We start from the raw sequence: 15,534 nt of genomic DNA on the forward strand, positions 1-15,534 counted from the left end.
GGCATATATATATATAATTTTGAATGCGGTTTACACATACTGATATGATAGTCCTTGATCCATTATATATACATAAGTACATATTCATGGGTAAAGTATACATATGCTGGTATAATAGTCATGTGTACAGTGTACAGACTCGGGTACAGTATATAGATACAAGTTTTAGAGGTTAATGGATCAGTGTGAAGTTTGGCTGCAGAGGTTGACGAGTCAGTGTGAAGAGCTCCACTTTTCCTCCGAGAGTTTCCTAGGACCATTGTACTGCAGCCCGTCCAAAAATAGGGTGGAAAATGTAAGGAGACAAATAAGTGCAATTATGTACTATTCATAGCAGTTAGGAATTGTATTTATTTTCACTTAGTATTAAATCGTGCTGTCAAATATATTGTGAATATTTGAGTTTACCTCAAAAACTGAATAGAAAACCACAACCTCATCTAACCGTCTTAGTTTTTGAAGATAATAATATTATTGCTTCTTAATTACAATTAGTACTTAACCTATAGCTAAATTTGATATTATAGTTTTATAAAACTAATAAAACAAAACTAAAATATATCAATAAATTGTAAAATAACTCAGGAGATTTTACAACTTTGTATAAAATCTATATTGTTTAATAAACCAGAAAAAGAAATTCCTGATATTTAAAACTTGTGGTTTACATATTGAAATTGAAAACTTCATCCTAAAGTTCTGTGTGTCTTAACAGAAAACGAGGAGAATTAAATCGGGGGAGGGAGTTGGGTAAATGTAACAGCCCCATAAGTGCAATTATGCACTGGTTATGACAGAAAGTGTACTTATTACACTTGATATTAAATCGTACTGTCAATTCGGAGGATGGGTTGCGTATTGAGTAAATAGAAGAAAGCCTCTAATTAGTTCCTTGTTATAACCCGGAACAGTATGTATATGAATAAATATATAACTAAACAACTTGTAACATTTAGTATGTATATGTAAATATCGTAAATAATTCATAATATATAGTATATGTACATAAATATATCCCTTAAATATAAATAATAGTGTTTTGGCTGTAAGGATAAACCAGATGACTCTTACAAATCCTCAGTTGTACATATTAGTATATATATTTTTAGTGCTATAACAAGTAATATATATCTAATCATTTTGCTAAAGGTTTATTCCCTAAAGAACAGCTTTTGAAATAGTTCACTCCATAACACCATGACTTAGTCAATGGAGCTAAACTAGGACAATGCATGCAATTTCAACCAATAATTGTAATCTTCCTACCGATGTCAACATTGATTTTTCCAGGGAGCGAACTCCAGACCCTGGTGATGACGGCCTTGGTAGTTCAGACCCTCAAGAGTTAGTCTCTGAGCTAATGCTCGTTTACACACGCGCACACAAACCTTTGGTCTCACTGGCTCACAAAACGTCTTAAAGATCATTCTGGAGGTCATCTTATCATTCCACAGGTCATCTTATCATTACACAGGTCATATCATTCCACAGGTCATCATATCATTCCACAGGTCATCTTATAATACACAGTCTATTGTTTCTCTTGTTTTAATTCTTGATAAACTTGCAGACATATTAAAAGCATGCACCAGGTAGTAAACACCAGCATTAAAACACGCCTAGTCCAACCTACTATGCCATGTGTGCTCACAATAAGGAAGGGTCTCAGACCTGACTTAAGTTGAATAATAGAGTTTGAAGACTAAACCACACACTAGAAAGTGAAAGGACGACGACGTTTCGACACAATTGTCTTGAGAATGGTTCAGGACGGACCGAAACGTCGTCGTCCCTTCATTTTCTAGTGTGTGGTTTAGTCAACATATTTCAGCCACGTTATTGTGACTCCTCGTCTGCACAATTTGAACAAATCGGCTTCAATAAGACAATTCGGCAGCACATCGTAACCTCAGAACCTCACCCCTCGGTAAAACATCACAACCCCAGAATACCTCATTCTTCAGAAACGCATCATGACACCAAAAATATGTTACGGATGTTGAAATATCTTTCGTTACAAAAGAATCATATTTCTAACATTCAAATCTTCCTTCATCACAATTAAACATTAGACTCGATATGTTGCAACTAATACATTTTCACCACCTCAGTTGGTTAATATATCACCTCTGTAACACTGCATGAATTATATTATCTGCATTGCTAACTATGTGTATTCTAAATGTTTGTGTGTTTAAGTTCAATGCATGTGGCTGAATTTAATGACTGTATGTGTTCAGGGACTTTCTTTGGTTTTGTTTGTTGCATTAAGAGGGATTTTTGCACTCTTTGTTGATAGTTTTAAAGAGGCTTAGTTGTCTTGACTATATTAAATTATTGAGCTGTGTTATTGTCAGTCTGTTGCTGATTGTTAGGTGTTCACAGGAGCAGTTGTTGTTCTCCTGTGGAACCTTCTAATATGATGGTCCTATGACTATAGAAATATACAAAGAATTAATTATGGTCACTGTAATGTTTGGGATCATTCATAATATAATATTATAGATTGTTCACTAAAGATTATCAATATTATATATTCCGATGTATGCAGTTTGATTTTTTGTCAAATTCTTATTTTTATATATTAATAAATTTTCCGGAGATTTCTGACATTGTAAAAATCATCTGACAGACAAAAATTGGCACAGTTCACATTCTAAAATCAGGTGTAGTGAATGTTCTGCATGTACACTGGCCAGACCCCTCATACTGGCCAGACCCCTCGTACTGGCCCGACCCCCCTCATACTGGCCAGACCCCCCTCATACTGGCCAGACCCCTCATACTTGGCAGACCCCCTCATACTGGCCAGACCCCCCCTAATATTGGTTGGACACCCCCCTACAGTTGCTAGAACCCCCCCCCCCACACTGGACCCCTACAGTGGCTAGACCCCCACATTGACTGGACCCCAACAGTGGCTAGACCCCCTACACTAGTTAGACCCCCACATTAACCATCACCATGTTAGTTTATTAGCTGCTCATTCGTCAATAAAAACTGCTTATTAGTTAGAAACTATTGTTTAACATTTATTAATAAGTAAAATAGTTTAAAATTATTATTTAGCTAGTTCTGTAATTCATGTAAATAAAAATGTACAGTAAAGTGAAGTGTTGTTAATGATAAACAAATTTAATCAATTCTAAAGTGAAATATATTTTCAATAAATTATACCTAATTTGTACCTAAGTATTTTTGTTAGTTGCTTTAATCAATTTACTGTACTATGTATATAAAGAAATAACTCATAACTAAATGTTTTGAATAAATAAATTTAATTTTGTTATTTTACATGTAGTAGTTTTAACTATAGGCCTAGTCAAGACCGGGCTACCATAATAACTCGTATATACTGCGCTCCTTATTTAAATTAAACATCTTTCAGTGCACGCTGAAGCTTTATGTTGCACAAGCAAGACACAATCCGTAACAGTAAGGTCTAATTAAGCTTCGTCTTTGCCAACCAATGCTAGAATTAATACCGTGAAACTGTTTTATTTGGCTGGAACAGGTCTCGATCGCCCATTTCGGCGGTTCAGATACTGTTCGAGTGCGCCGTGGTGGTGTTGGGGTCGACGGATATGTCATGGCGCGCCGTGCGTCAAGCCGTGCAGGACGACAACTTCTGCCACAAGCTGGCCGCTGTCTGCGTCTCTGGCCTCAAGCACAATGTTATCGCCATGTTAGCGGAGAAGCTCGAGGTTTGTTTAGTAGAAGTACTGAAGGATGAAATTTTAAAGTAAATCATTGGCCTTGAGCCCCAGACAGTGTTGGTGTATGTGTGTCTATAGAATCAAACGCCCACAAAATCATATATTAACATCCCTGCACAGTTGTTACATGAGCATCTGCACACCCTCGCTTTATTGTGGCTGACGAAGTCAAGTGGTGATCTTGCTTCTACTTGGACTGGTCGGTAAAGTGACGGCTTCGCTCCTTGCAAGTCGGCGTTCGATCCGCGACGGTCCAAGTGGTTGGACACCTTCCTTTCCCTGTCTTATACCAGTTTTTTGTCCCCATATCCCAGCTAATTTCACCATATCCCAGCTCTTTGTCCTCATATCCTAGCTTTTTTTCCCCGTATCCCAGCTCTTTGTCCCCATATCCCAGCTCCTTGTCCCCATGTGCTATATAGTCATACTGAGCGTACTCTACTGACAACTGCCTTACCTTTGTAGCAAATCAAGATGACGAGTGAGCACATGGCCCGCATCAGCGACATAGGGGGAGTGTTGCTTCAGTACCTGCGGAGCGCGATCTTCTTCTGGCACCGCTACCACGAGGACGTCCAGCCACGGCAGGCCCGCGTTCAAGCCCTTGCCGACCAGAAGAAGCAGGTGGGTGACCTAATCGATCACTTAGGAAATTTGGTTTGCGCGTCCCTGTGTAGATCTGTTCTCCTCTTGATTTTGACTGCGTTGATCTGTTCTTGGTTCATCGGTGACAGATCTGTTCTTCATACTCTGGTGACAAAGATCTGTTCTTCATACTCTGGTGACAAAGATCTGTTCTTCGTTCAGGGGTTAGTATATGGTCTCGGAATTTCGGACAAAAATTATTATTTAGTAAAAACTCAAAATTCTATGTAAGTAGCCTACACACTTCACGTTCATTCATACTTACAGATGATGTTATCTGAGAGGATTTATTATATTCATTCTCAGCTTCAAGTTGAAATGGCAACGAAGGAGCGGTTAGTAAGGATGCATAAGGAGAAGATTGCAGAGCTAAAGTCTCGCTTGCGTGAGGAGGAAGAGCGAGCGTCCTCGTTAAGGAAGGAGAACATGGCTGTAGAGGAGGAGCTAGAGAGCATCCTGGCTGTCATCAGTCAACTAAACCCTCACTCAGAGAGGTTGGTCAGTGGTTATTGACGGAGTAGTAGTATAAGTTGGACCTACCATCTGGATGAGGTGAAAACAAACTTTCAACACAAGACAGAACACGAAATAATGGGTATAATATTGGGTCAGTTAAAGGGAAGAATGGAAGTAACTGCAAACGGCGTATTGACCCATATTTCTTGATGCTTCTATATTGGTGCGGAGTCTTGAAGTGGGTAAAATATAGTTGTGCATTAATTGGCTGTTGATTGCTGGTGTTGACTTCTTAATGTGTAGTGCCTTGCAGATATCAAGCCGCCTGCTATTGCTGTATCTATCAATGATTTCCGTGTTTTTGTTAAGACTTCTCTGGTGTTCTCTTGTGTTGAAAGTTTGTTTTCACCTCATCCAAAACTGTTGTAACATATCACCTCACCTAAATGCAGGTATAAAATGAGAGTTGTTTAAACTCTGTTTACTGATGAAATTGCTAAATTGGCAACTCGTCATCCAGTGATACATAAAACAATTCAACCCAGCCTAGAGAACATAAAAAACATCATCACCAAAAAACTCTCACATCTCAACAAAGCCTACCTGCACCAGAGAATAGCTGAAGGTTCGCCATCTGCAACATGGTATCTTCAGGCAACCAAATTAGAAAGGTTAAATATCCCAAAAGGAATCCACAGGGAAATAGCAGTTAGGCTATATAGACTACGTCTAGGTTACAGATGCAACTGGGAGATTGGTGAACCCCGACAGAGAGAGTGCATCTTCTGCCAAACTGTCACAGAAAAGCCATTACTTCACTATCTTCTGGAATGTGAAGCAACCAATGACCTTAGAAGAGCTTTAAGAGTTACTGAATCATGCAGTGGCCACCCTGAAGCCATCAACACAGCCACTCTCCTGGTCAACAAAGGTGTCCAGCAGCTGGACACCCTCATAAAGACTGTGAAGCAGTATCCTCCCCCACGATAACAGCTTGATGGTTAAATGCAACCTCAGAACACTGGGGAAAAAAAAAAAGAAAAAAGAGAAAAAAAAATTAATAATTACGGGAGACATCTCCCGTCACGCAGGGTGCAGTTGCACCTCCACAAATCTCCAGTATCAGCTCTTGATACTGGTAATGGCTCAAAAGGGCCACCACTTACGGGCTATTCATGCCCGTGCCACCTTTTGGGTGGCTTAATCTTTATCAATCAATCAATCAACTCTGTTTAGTGTTTGCAGGTTATAGTTGTGTGTGTGTAAACTAAAGTCTTTGAAAATGTAATAAGTTATTACGAAACGCGTTCAAGTGTCGCGTCAGACTAGAAATAAAAATGATTTTTGGAGAATTGATTTTTCAATTACCATCGACAGTGAAAAGAAACATAAGAAAATATATATTAGATATATATATATATATATATATATATATATATATATATATATATATATATATATATATATATATATATATATATATATATATAATATATATTAGATATATATATATATATTAGATATATATATATATATATCGCTTTTTGTTGTGTACACCTCAGCTACTGAAATTAAACTTCAAATCTCTGTACATTCATTTCTTAGTTAATATTGGTAATGTATCTCGGAACATAAACGTCATATGTTTTTTTCTTCACTCATTTTCAAAACCAACAATGTTTTATGGCAGATGGAGAAAGGAAATAGAGAAGCAACAAGTTTTATCAAAGCAAGTGATGGGTGAATGCTTGTTGGCAGCTGCCAGATTGACCTATCTTACGCCTCTCTTGCCTGAAATGCGGGACATCTTCATTTCCACATGGCAGAGGGACCTTATTAGCCGCGGACTTTTACTTCAACCACAGGATATTGAACAACAAATGTCATTCAGGTAAAACTTTAATCCTCATAAACATAACGGTAAATAAAAAATTAAGAATGATTACTTTAAATTAAAGAAGCTAGAGTTTAGATATCTACAACGCAAATTTATTTTCGTGCAGATTGGAATCCCATGTGAGAGACCTGCAAGAGTTGGTTGGAGAGGCAGTGGATTACCATCTCAACCACAGCTCGCTCTTGCTAATACAAGACCCCCACTACCTTGTGAGATTATTATACTCATTATTGTTGTTTGTACTTGAAGTACTGCAATTGTTTTTGTCTTCACTTATATTTATAGTTATAATCCTATTTTTTCCACATTTTTCTTGATTAATAAACAGTTTTATCTATTTCTCTTTAGCATTATTGTACACAGAGTGTGTGTTATATAACAGAGCTTGAATCATGTTATGCTGGTATGCGTTGAACCTAGCCTTATGTGTTAAAGTTAGCCTCGTGTTATGTGTATGAGACAGTCTCGTGTATCTTTACACTAATTTTGTCGGTAAACTCTCTTCTACTGTATTATGTAACTAATAATGTCCTTTTTGTATCATTCAGATTGAAGAATATATAAGTGAAGGTGTTTGGGTAAGATTGGATAAAGGCACATGGATGCAGGAATTAAAAGAGCGACTAAGAGAAGAACAGGGTGTGTTATACCTAAGAGCCGAACACTCTTTAGCTCTACCGGCTGTCAAGTGTGTGTTCAACCTCTTGACAGGTATTGTGTATAAGTATAGAAAATTTGTGTTGCTTACGTATGTTTACTCCCCATTCCTACCCATGTTTCATATGTGAAAGTTAGGCGAGACAAGGCCCTAAGCATCTGGCCTCTAATGAACAAATCCGTATCTGGCCTCTAACTTTAAAAAGAGATATTCCCTATTATTGATAGAGATAATATTTTACCATCTACACCGCCCTCTGATCAGACATATGTTGTCAAGTGAAAGAGAGATCTTATGTATTCAAATGTATGCATTGTTTTCTTAGGGTGTACACCTGAGGGCAGTCAACAGAAGGTGGTAATCATTCTTGAGGATGACTGCATCTCTGCCCCTTGCCAACTCTGCTCTCAGCACACACTCATCAATGTAATGCTCGACCACAAGGTAAGATAAGATAATTATTAGGAGCCATAAATTCAGAATATAACACATGGTGGAGATATGAGGATGAGAAGCTGGGATATTAGGATAGTGAATGAGTAGTGCCTAACCGGTATTGGGAATAGAATGACGACCTTGCAAGATGCAAGGCCAATGCTGTTCTGACCAGGTCAAGTGGATAAATTACATATATTTTATATATATAATCTGGGGTTAAGATCCCGGACAGGCCCCCACTTGTTACAATTTTTAATGGTTTACTAATATATATATATATAAAATATAATATAATATACAGTAATTAAACCATTAAAAAATTTAACAAGTGGGTGCCTGTCTGGGATCTTAACCCCAGACCTTCTACACATTTGTTACAATATTTAAATGTTTATAGTTACTTAGTTTTACTAGTTATCGTAGTCAAGACTTTGATACAGAGAATAGTCACCCTTAGCAAACTAAACATACACTTTGGAATGTATCTCAAATCGAATTAGCTCACACAGGCCAGAGAGTCAATGGTCACACATACCAGAATCCAAAAATGCATGCATAGGTGATATGCTCTCACAAATAATTATTTTATTTACATAAATGGAAACTATTCTTTATATTATTTGTCATTTAAATAACAAGAGAATTTAATCATGACTTTAAGGGATTTGTATGCAAATTCCAGGAGCTGAATGATAATTATGGCAATCTAGGTCAACTATAAAACATTCATCAATGTCACAATTGACCACAAGGCAGTGGTCAATTGTGACCACTGCCACACTCATCAAGATCACACTTGACCACAAAGTAGTCAAGTGGCTTATCATCATCACACTCTAGGTATTATTACAGTGCTGTCAGAACTTTGTGTTCTTCAATAACATATTGCGCGTTTTTTAACTTTATAAGGTAATAATATGCTGATTTCCCAATCCATGCAGGGCATTGTTCATCAACTTATTGAGACTCTGATAAAGAGTCATGATCCCAGATATGAGGAGGAAGTGAGGCGGGGGCTGGAGGCGGTGAGTGGGTCCTGCAAGGAGAGGGAGAGGAGAGAAGCAGCCCTGATACATGCTCTTATCCACGCCAGTAACCTCACCTCTAGAGATGAACTAACAGGTTTCATGCACCAAATAAACAATTTAAATGATGTAAGTGTGTGTGATTTTTGTTCAATTTGAAATGCTTTGGAGATGTGATTAAAAGTTTATCAACCTCTGGAGAGATCTTAATGCACGACCAGAGGTTACTGGCCAGCCAGCAAGCATACTTTATTCTTGAACTACATTCAGGACACTAAATTAAACCCTCAATGTATATACACTGAGAAGCGGAATACACCTCTTGATGTACACACACATCTGCTATGTTTACTTGACATTTTAATATCTTAGTGCTGCTTTTAATGTTACATATGTAATCCCTGATATTATTCAATAAACTTATAATGTTTACTTTTAACAGGCTATAGCTACATCGGATATGCACCAGAGTACTGTGAAGGATTTCACGCATGTTGTTGCTGGGCGATACTTGCATGTGGCCAGGTATGCTGCCCGGCTCTACCACATGACTCACACGTTGTCTGCTCTCAGCTCATGTTATGCTCTGCCTCTCAGCCTCCTGCAGGAGAGCCTCGCCTCTAAGCTGGTACAACTCTCGCAGGAACAAGTGAACAGTGAGGGGAAGACTAGCCAAGGTAGAGTGGTGGTTAATTAATGAGAGGGAAGTGATTAGTGTTTCAAGCAGCATTAGAAGATTCTTTGTTTTCTAGCTTCAAAAATAGTTTGTATGCTTTGATCATATTACTTTTACCCTAGACCGAAAACAAACGTAGACTTTGCTTAAACTTATAAACTTTCTGAATACAATAAATATACTACTTTTATTTTTTTTCCTACTTTTCAGAATATTTAAAGAAAAACGAGGACATGATGAATGTAGTTACACATACAGTTTTTGAACTGATGGACATGCGTCTACAGTTTCAACACCGGCTCATTGTGGCTACCTGTTTTACTTTAGCCAAGATGAACATGAAACAAGAGAATGAAGATTACATTCGGGCATTCCTAGTCCCGCTGAGTGAAGAAGAAATAGTGTGGGATAATATCAGCATCCCGGATCTCACGAAGACGTCAGGGCATCGTGACTCCACGGACGACCTTGATGAATCTCTTACAGGTGATTATGATGCTGATGACACACAAGACGAGCATGCTGAACCGGAAGATTCCATCCCAAGGTGGTTACCTAAACAATGTGATAAAAGGGTAAAGTCTGAATCTTATTTTGTTCATTGGATTTGAGAATTTAAATGTCACATTTGTAATATAGCATTCGAAAGGACATTAAATATTATATCAGGTTTCCAAACATAGAAGAGGACTCAAAATATAATTTTTATATTATTTTTTGTTTATTTTATTTGTTCTATTTTATTTGTCTTTTTATTTTCCTCTCACTTTAGGTGCTTGTTTCAAATTATCGAATGTTCAAGATTGTAATTTTATCTGAGTTTGCCATGATGCTGCAACTGTTGATCTCTCTGCTTGAAGACCCCATTTCTGAATGGTACATAATATTGATTATATTATATGATTATAGTGATTATATTATTGTACAAGACGACATTTAGCGTTTCATACTCTGTGTAAGTGGTAGCCATATCTTACGTAAAGAAAGGCGCTTTAACGAGAACATGTTATCTAAGATGAGGAACGATTCCTTCCATTAAAATTCTTTTGAGACATGAGGGTATGAGAGGCTAAGCTATTTAGACAGGAGGTTTTTCGCGTTTTTATGATATTTTGTAATGCTCGTGCTTAGTGTGCAGTAAACAACAAGTGTATTGGTCAGTAGAGTGACTGTCCCGCTACTCTTCAAGGATGGCATTCGATCTTTGAATAGACCCCATGTGGTTAGCCACTTCATTCAATCCTCACACTCTAGCTACCTGTTCTCATTACCCTTTTAAGTGTTATGTAGTCATACTGGCTTCACAACTAATAAATTATCTTCTAATTTAAGGATTATCTTTAAGTTGTATTATAACTGATCAAAGTGTACGTCTCTCTATCATTAAGAGTGCCTATGTGTTGACTCACCTGAGTGAAAGATGCAGCAGCCTGTTTCCAGCCCCACTTGAAGTCTTGGAGGAATCAGGAAAATCAAACCTGCTGTTGTGGCTGGCACGAGGCACCTGCTCCTGGCCTGATGTCTTTCCTGCCACTGATCCTATCCAGCAAGTAAGGTCTTCTGTGCAATTATTCAGGTTCTGCAGATTTCTGTATTATTTCTTAATTAGATAATATTCTTCAGGCGAAACGCGTGTATTTGTATGGACATATGTTTGGCAGCCTAAATAGACAAGGCAAGCGTGTACCTGTATGCTTGCTAAAGCTTCTCATAGATAATGGATAGATACAAAAATTATATATTAATAGAGGAAGTCTTAAGCAGGTAAATTGTAATAACGTCATTGTTTTCATCATGTTTTGTAGTCAGACACACAACCACACCTTTTGTTATATACAGCGAGAGGAGAATCTTGCTGCTCGGTGTAGATACACAGCCTTAAACTAAAGTAAACTATCTATGTTTCAAGTTAAAGTACACTTTGCTGGTTGGTCAGTAAAGTTATTGTGGCGGCCGTACTGAGCCTCGTGCAGGTGATAGACCTCAGCCCCAACACCAAACCAAATTGCCATAGATAATTAATGCTGATAAATTGTCATTCTTAGAGACATGCTTTAGAGGCTAGTAGACTTCCGTAGAAATAAACATTTAATTGAAATTTTCAACATCCATTGAAACAGTTGAAAATTCCAGTATAGCAACAGTAGTTGCTTCTGAAATGTTTCCTTATTAAGATTACTCATAGCTGAGTGGATAAACCTTCTGCTTCACAGGCTTGAGATCCGTGGTTCGAGTCTCCTAGAGTCCAGGTGAATGAAATTAATGTTAATCTTAAAAGATATAGCAGAAGGGCAAAATAAAATCCATTTCAAGATAATTTCAAGCCAACAAAGTTTCAAAACTAACACAAATTTAGTTATTTTTATTAAAGTAACTGGATGGTGGTCCTGAGCCTTGTTGACTAGAGGCCCAAGTTTGGAAACAGAGTTGCTGATTTATGGAACTAATTACTGGATAACATAATAGACGAGAAATCGATGAATTGTTTCAAGTACAGTTTAGACATATAAATTAATGATTGTGAGTGGATATAAACTGGAGAAGCCTCGTATGTGCCAATAATTTAATAGACGTAATAACGAAATCCAACCCTAGCATATAAGATCATATTCTTATATCTGTATGTCCTTGTGTATATGATGTCACTATAACTGACACTGACTTCCAACCGTATTGTAAAGATGCAATATATTAATTTCCTTCAGTGCAGGTTGGTAAACATTATGGGAAGCAGAGACGAATAATCTGTGTTTTTTGTATTTAGAATTACTGTAACAGGGAAAAGTATACCATAGATATGTGAGAAAATTGGGATTAGAACAACTTGACCAGACCACACACTAGAAGGTGAAGGGACGACGACGTTTCGGCCCGTCCTGGACCATTCTTAAGTGTGTGGTCTGGTCAACATACTTTAGCCACGTTATTGTGACTCATCGCCTGCATTAGAACAGCTTGTATAGGCATTTAGAGCAGTCTATTAGAGGTAGTTCCTGACAAACAGGGTCAGCAGAGAATGGCAAAGATGAGTCAAGATAGGAAAAAACGGATCCAATTTTTCTCACTGATACATCACATCCTATTTTTATAGGATCCTATTTTTTTCTCATTGATTTTCTCATTAATACATCACATTAATGTGATATCTTTGTACGAGTCAAGTTAGGTAAACAATTTCCCTGCATGATTTTATTACTGTGTCAAGCCTCTGTACATGTGACTAATGTGGTGGGGCCGTGTTGATGCAGGCAGCACAGCGAGCAATACTGGCGCGCCACCTGCGGCAGGACCTACTGGTGGACGCCATGACGGATCTTGTTAGAAGAACCCTGGCAGATGGCGCTCTGAAATCCAACTCTAACACGTAAGTCTTCATTACGTTGTTATATATACCAGAGTGAATATCACGATATATTGATGAATGCTACTGGAATTTTATATGATATATATTTCACTTAAATTTCCCTCGGAGATAAGTTACAAAAAGGATGTAACTACATTTACTGTAGTTACATCTATACCATATCAACTTCAGTAATGTAGTTGATATGGTATAGCAACTATACCATATCTGCTTCAGTAATGTAGTGTTGTAATGCACCTATACGTCTCGTCGTTTCCCTCCATTTTGAGTAAGATTTTCAGACATTTTTTCATTTGTTTTGGGCATCTTGTTAGTTCATCCGACAATGCTTCAATGAGATGTAGTCTCAGGTCAGAAATATCTTGAGCAGCCGCTGTTGTAAAGTTATGGCAACGCTCTATCTTGCCTCCACACAGGCTGCCGAAGGCAATACTCCATCATACAAAGAAGCAGAAAGCAAGGAGATCCAGGATAACTAACGTTATTCAGGTGAGTTTATCATAGGTGCAGATTATACTTCTGTTATATCATACACTCGCGAATATTGGAAGATATTCTTGTGCTCTACTTAGAGTTTACTGGTAGACTACGCTCTCATCTCGTGTTTTCTCCCGACTCCATGCATGATTAACCATCCTCTGAGATGGGGATATTAGATGAACTTAGAGCTAGTTGCTGAACTATATTTTGTAATGCCTCATAAAGAATAGGTTAGAATATTTTGATACAAGAAATATCATATTTTATATAGTAAGCATCAGATGTTACGGATGGAATATCAGGTTAATATAAGGAATGTAAGGTTGATATAGGGAATATTCAATTAATAAATAACCTGTAATTTGTTTACAGGTAAATGTAAGCAGAGGCGCCAATCTTCCTCGTGTACTGATGGACGTCGCAAGAGATGCTGGTCTTCCTTATTATAAACTTACCTTCCTCTCCATGGCAACAGCATCCCAGCAGGTCAGTCTTCTTCCTGTCTCTTGATGCAGCCTCCCAGCAGGCTATGTTGTCTTCCTGATGACGTCCCTGGCTGCGGCATCCTAGCAGCCTATGTTGTCTTCCTGACGTCCCTGGCTGCAGCCTCCCAGCAGGCTATGTTGTCTTCCTGATGACGTCCCTGGCTGCGGCATCCTAGCAGCCTATGTTGTCTTCCTGACGTCCCTGGCTGCAGCCTCCCAGCAGGCTATGTTGTCTTCCTGATGACGTCCCTGGCTGCGGCATCCTAGCAGCCTATGTTGTCTTTCTGACGTCCCTGGCTGCAGCCTCCCAGCAGGCTATGTTGTCTTCCTGACGTCCCTGGCTGCAGCATCCTAGCAGGCTATGTTGTCTTCCTGACGTCCCTGGCTGCAGCATCCTAGCAGGCTATGTTGTCTTCCTGACGTCCCTGGCTGCAGCATCTTAGCAGGCTATGTTGTCTTCCTGACGTCCCTGGCTGCAGCCTCCCAGCAGGCTATGTTGTCTTCCTGATGACGTCCCTGGCTGCAGCATCCTAGCAGGCTATGTTGTCTTCCTGATGACGTCCCTGGCTGCAGCCTCCCAGCAGGCTATGTTGTCTTCCTGATGACGTCCCTGGCTGCAGCCTCCCAGCAGGCTATGTTGTCTTCCTGATGACGTCCCTGGCTGCAGCATCCTAGCAGGCTATGTTGTCTTCCTGATGACGTCCCTGGCTGCAGCATCCCAGCAGGCTATGTTGTCTTCCTGACGTCCCTGGCTGCAGCCTCCCAGCAGGCTATGTTGTCTTCCTGATGACGTCCCTGGCTGCAGCCTCCCAGCAGGCTATGTTGTCTTCCTGATGACGTCCCTGGCTGCAGCCTCCCAGCAGGCTATGTTGTCTTCCTGATGACGTCCCTGGCTGCAGCATCCTAGCAGGCTATGTTGTCTTCCTGATGACGTCCCTGGCTGCAGCCTCCCAGCAGGCTATGTTGTCTTCCTGATGACGTCCCTGGCTGCAGCCTCCCAGCAGGCTATGTTGTCTTCCTGATGACGTCCCTGGCTGCAGCCTCCCAGCAGGCTATGTTGTCTTCCTGATGACGTCCCTGGCTGCAGCCTCCCAGCAGGCTATGTTGTCTTCCGAATGACGTCCCTGGCTGCAGCCTCCCAGCAGGCTATGTTGTCTTCCTGATGACGTCCCTGGCTGCAGCCTCCCAGCAGGCTATGTTGTCTTTCTGACGTCCCTGGCTGCAGCCTCCCAGCAGGCTATGTTGTCTTCCTGACGTCCCTGGCTGCAGCATCCTAGCAGGCTATGTTGTCTTCCTGACGTCCCTGGCTGCAGCATCCTAGCAGGCTATGTTGTCTTCCTGACGTCCCTGGCTGCAGCATCTTAGCAGGCTATGTTGTCTTCCTGACGTCCCTGGCTGCAGCCTCCCAGCAGGCTATGTTGTCTTCCTGATGACGTCCCTGGCTGCAGCATCCTAGCAGGCTATGTTGTCTTCCTGATGACGTCCCTGGCTGCAGCCTCCCAGCAGGCTATGTTGTCTTCCTGATGACGTCCCTGGCTGCAGCCTCCCAGCAGGCTATGTTGTCTTCCTGATGACGTCCCTGGCTGCAGCATCCTAGCAGGCTATGTTGTCTTCCTGATGACGTCCCTGGCTGCAGCATCCCAGCAGGCAATGTTGTCTTCCTGACGTCCCTGGCTGCAGCCTCCCAGCAGGCT

The 15,534-nt window shown here is 39.9% G+C and overlaps 1 protein-coding gene across 1 annotated transcript in view; it reads left to right on the top strand.

Annotated features, from left to right (window-relative positions):
- The window catches only part of LOC123770899 (dynein axonemal heavy chain 10), a 64,366-nt gene that overhangs the window by 26,855 nt on the left and 21,977 nt on the right, over positions 1 to 15,534 (top strand). The window contains 14 exon segments of the mRNA XM_069305986.1: positions 3,515 to 3,704; positions 4,182 to 4,340; positions 4,668 to 4,855; positions 6,508 to 6,708; positions 6,821 to 6,923; positions 7,263 to 7,425; positions 7,698 to 7,816; positions 8,752 to 8,964; positions 9,278 to 9,512; positions 9,722 to 10,086; positions 10,900 to 11,061; positions 12,760 to 12,875; positions 13,292 to 13,364; positions 13,728 to 13,841. Of these exon segments, the coding sequence (XP_069162087.1) occupies positions 3,515 to 3,704; positions 4,182 to 4,340; positions 4,668 to 4,855; positions 6,508 to 6,708; positions 6,821 to 6,923; positions 7,263 to 7,425; positions 7,698 to 7,816; positions 8,752 to 8,964; positions 9,278 to 9,512; positions 9,722 to 10,086; positions 10,900 to 11,061; positions 12,760 to 12,875; positions 13,292 to 13,364; positions 13,728 to 13,841 (2,401 nt within the window).

This window comes from Procambarus clarkii, chromosome 56, assembly GCF_040958095.1.
Source record: "Procambarus clarkii isolate CNS0578487 chromosome 56, FALCON_Pclarkii_2.0, whole genome shotgun sequence".
Lineage (NCBI taxonomy): Eukaryota > Metazoa > Arthropoda > Malacostraca > Decapoda > Cambaridae > Procambarus > Procambarus clarkii.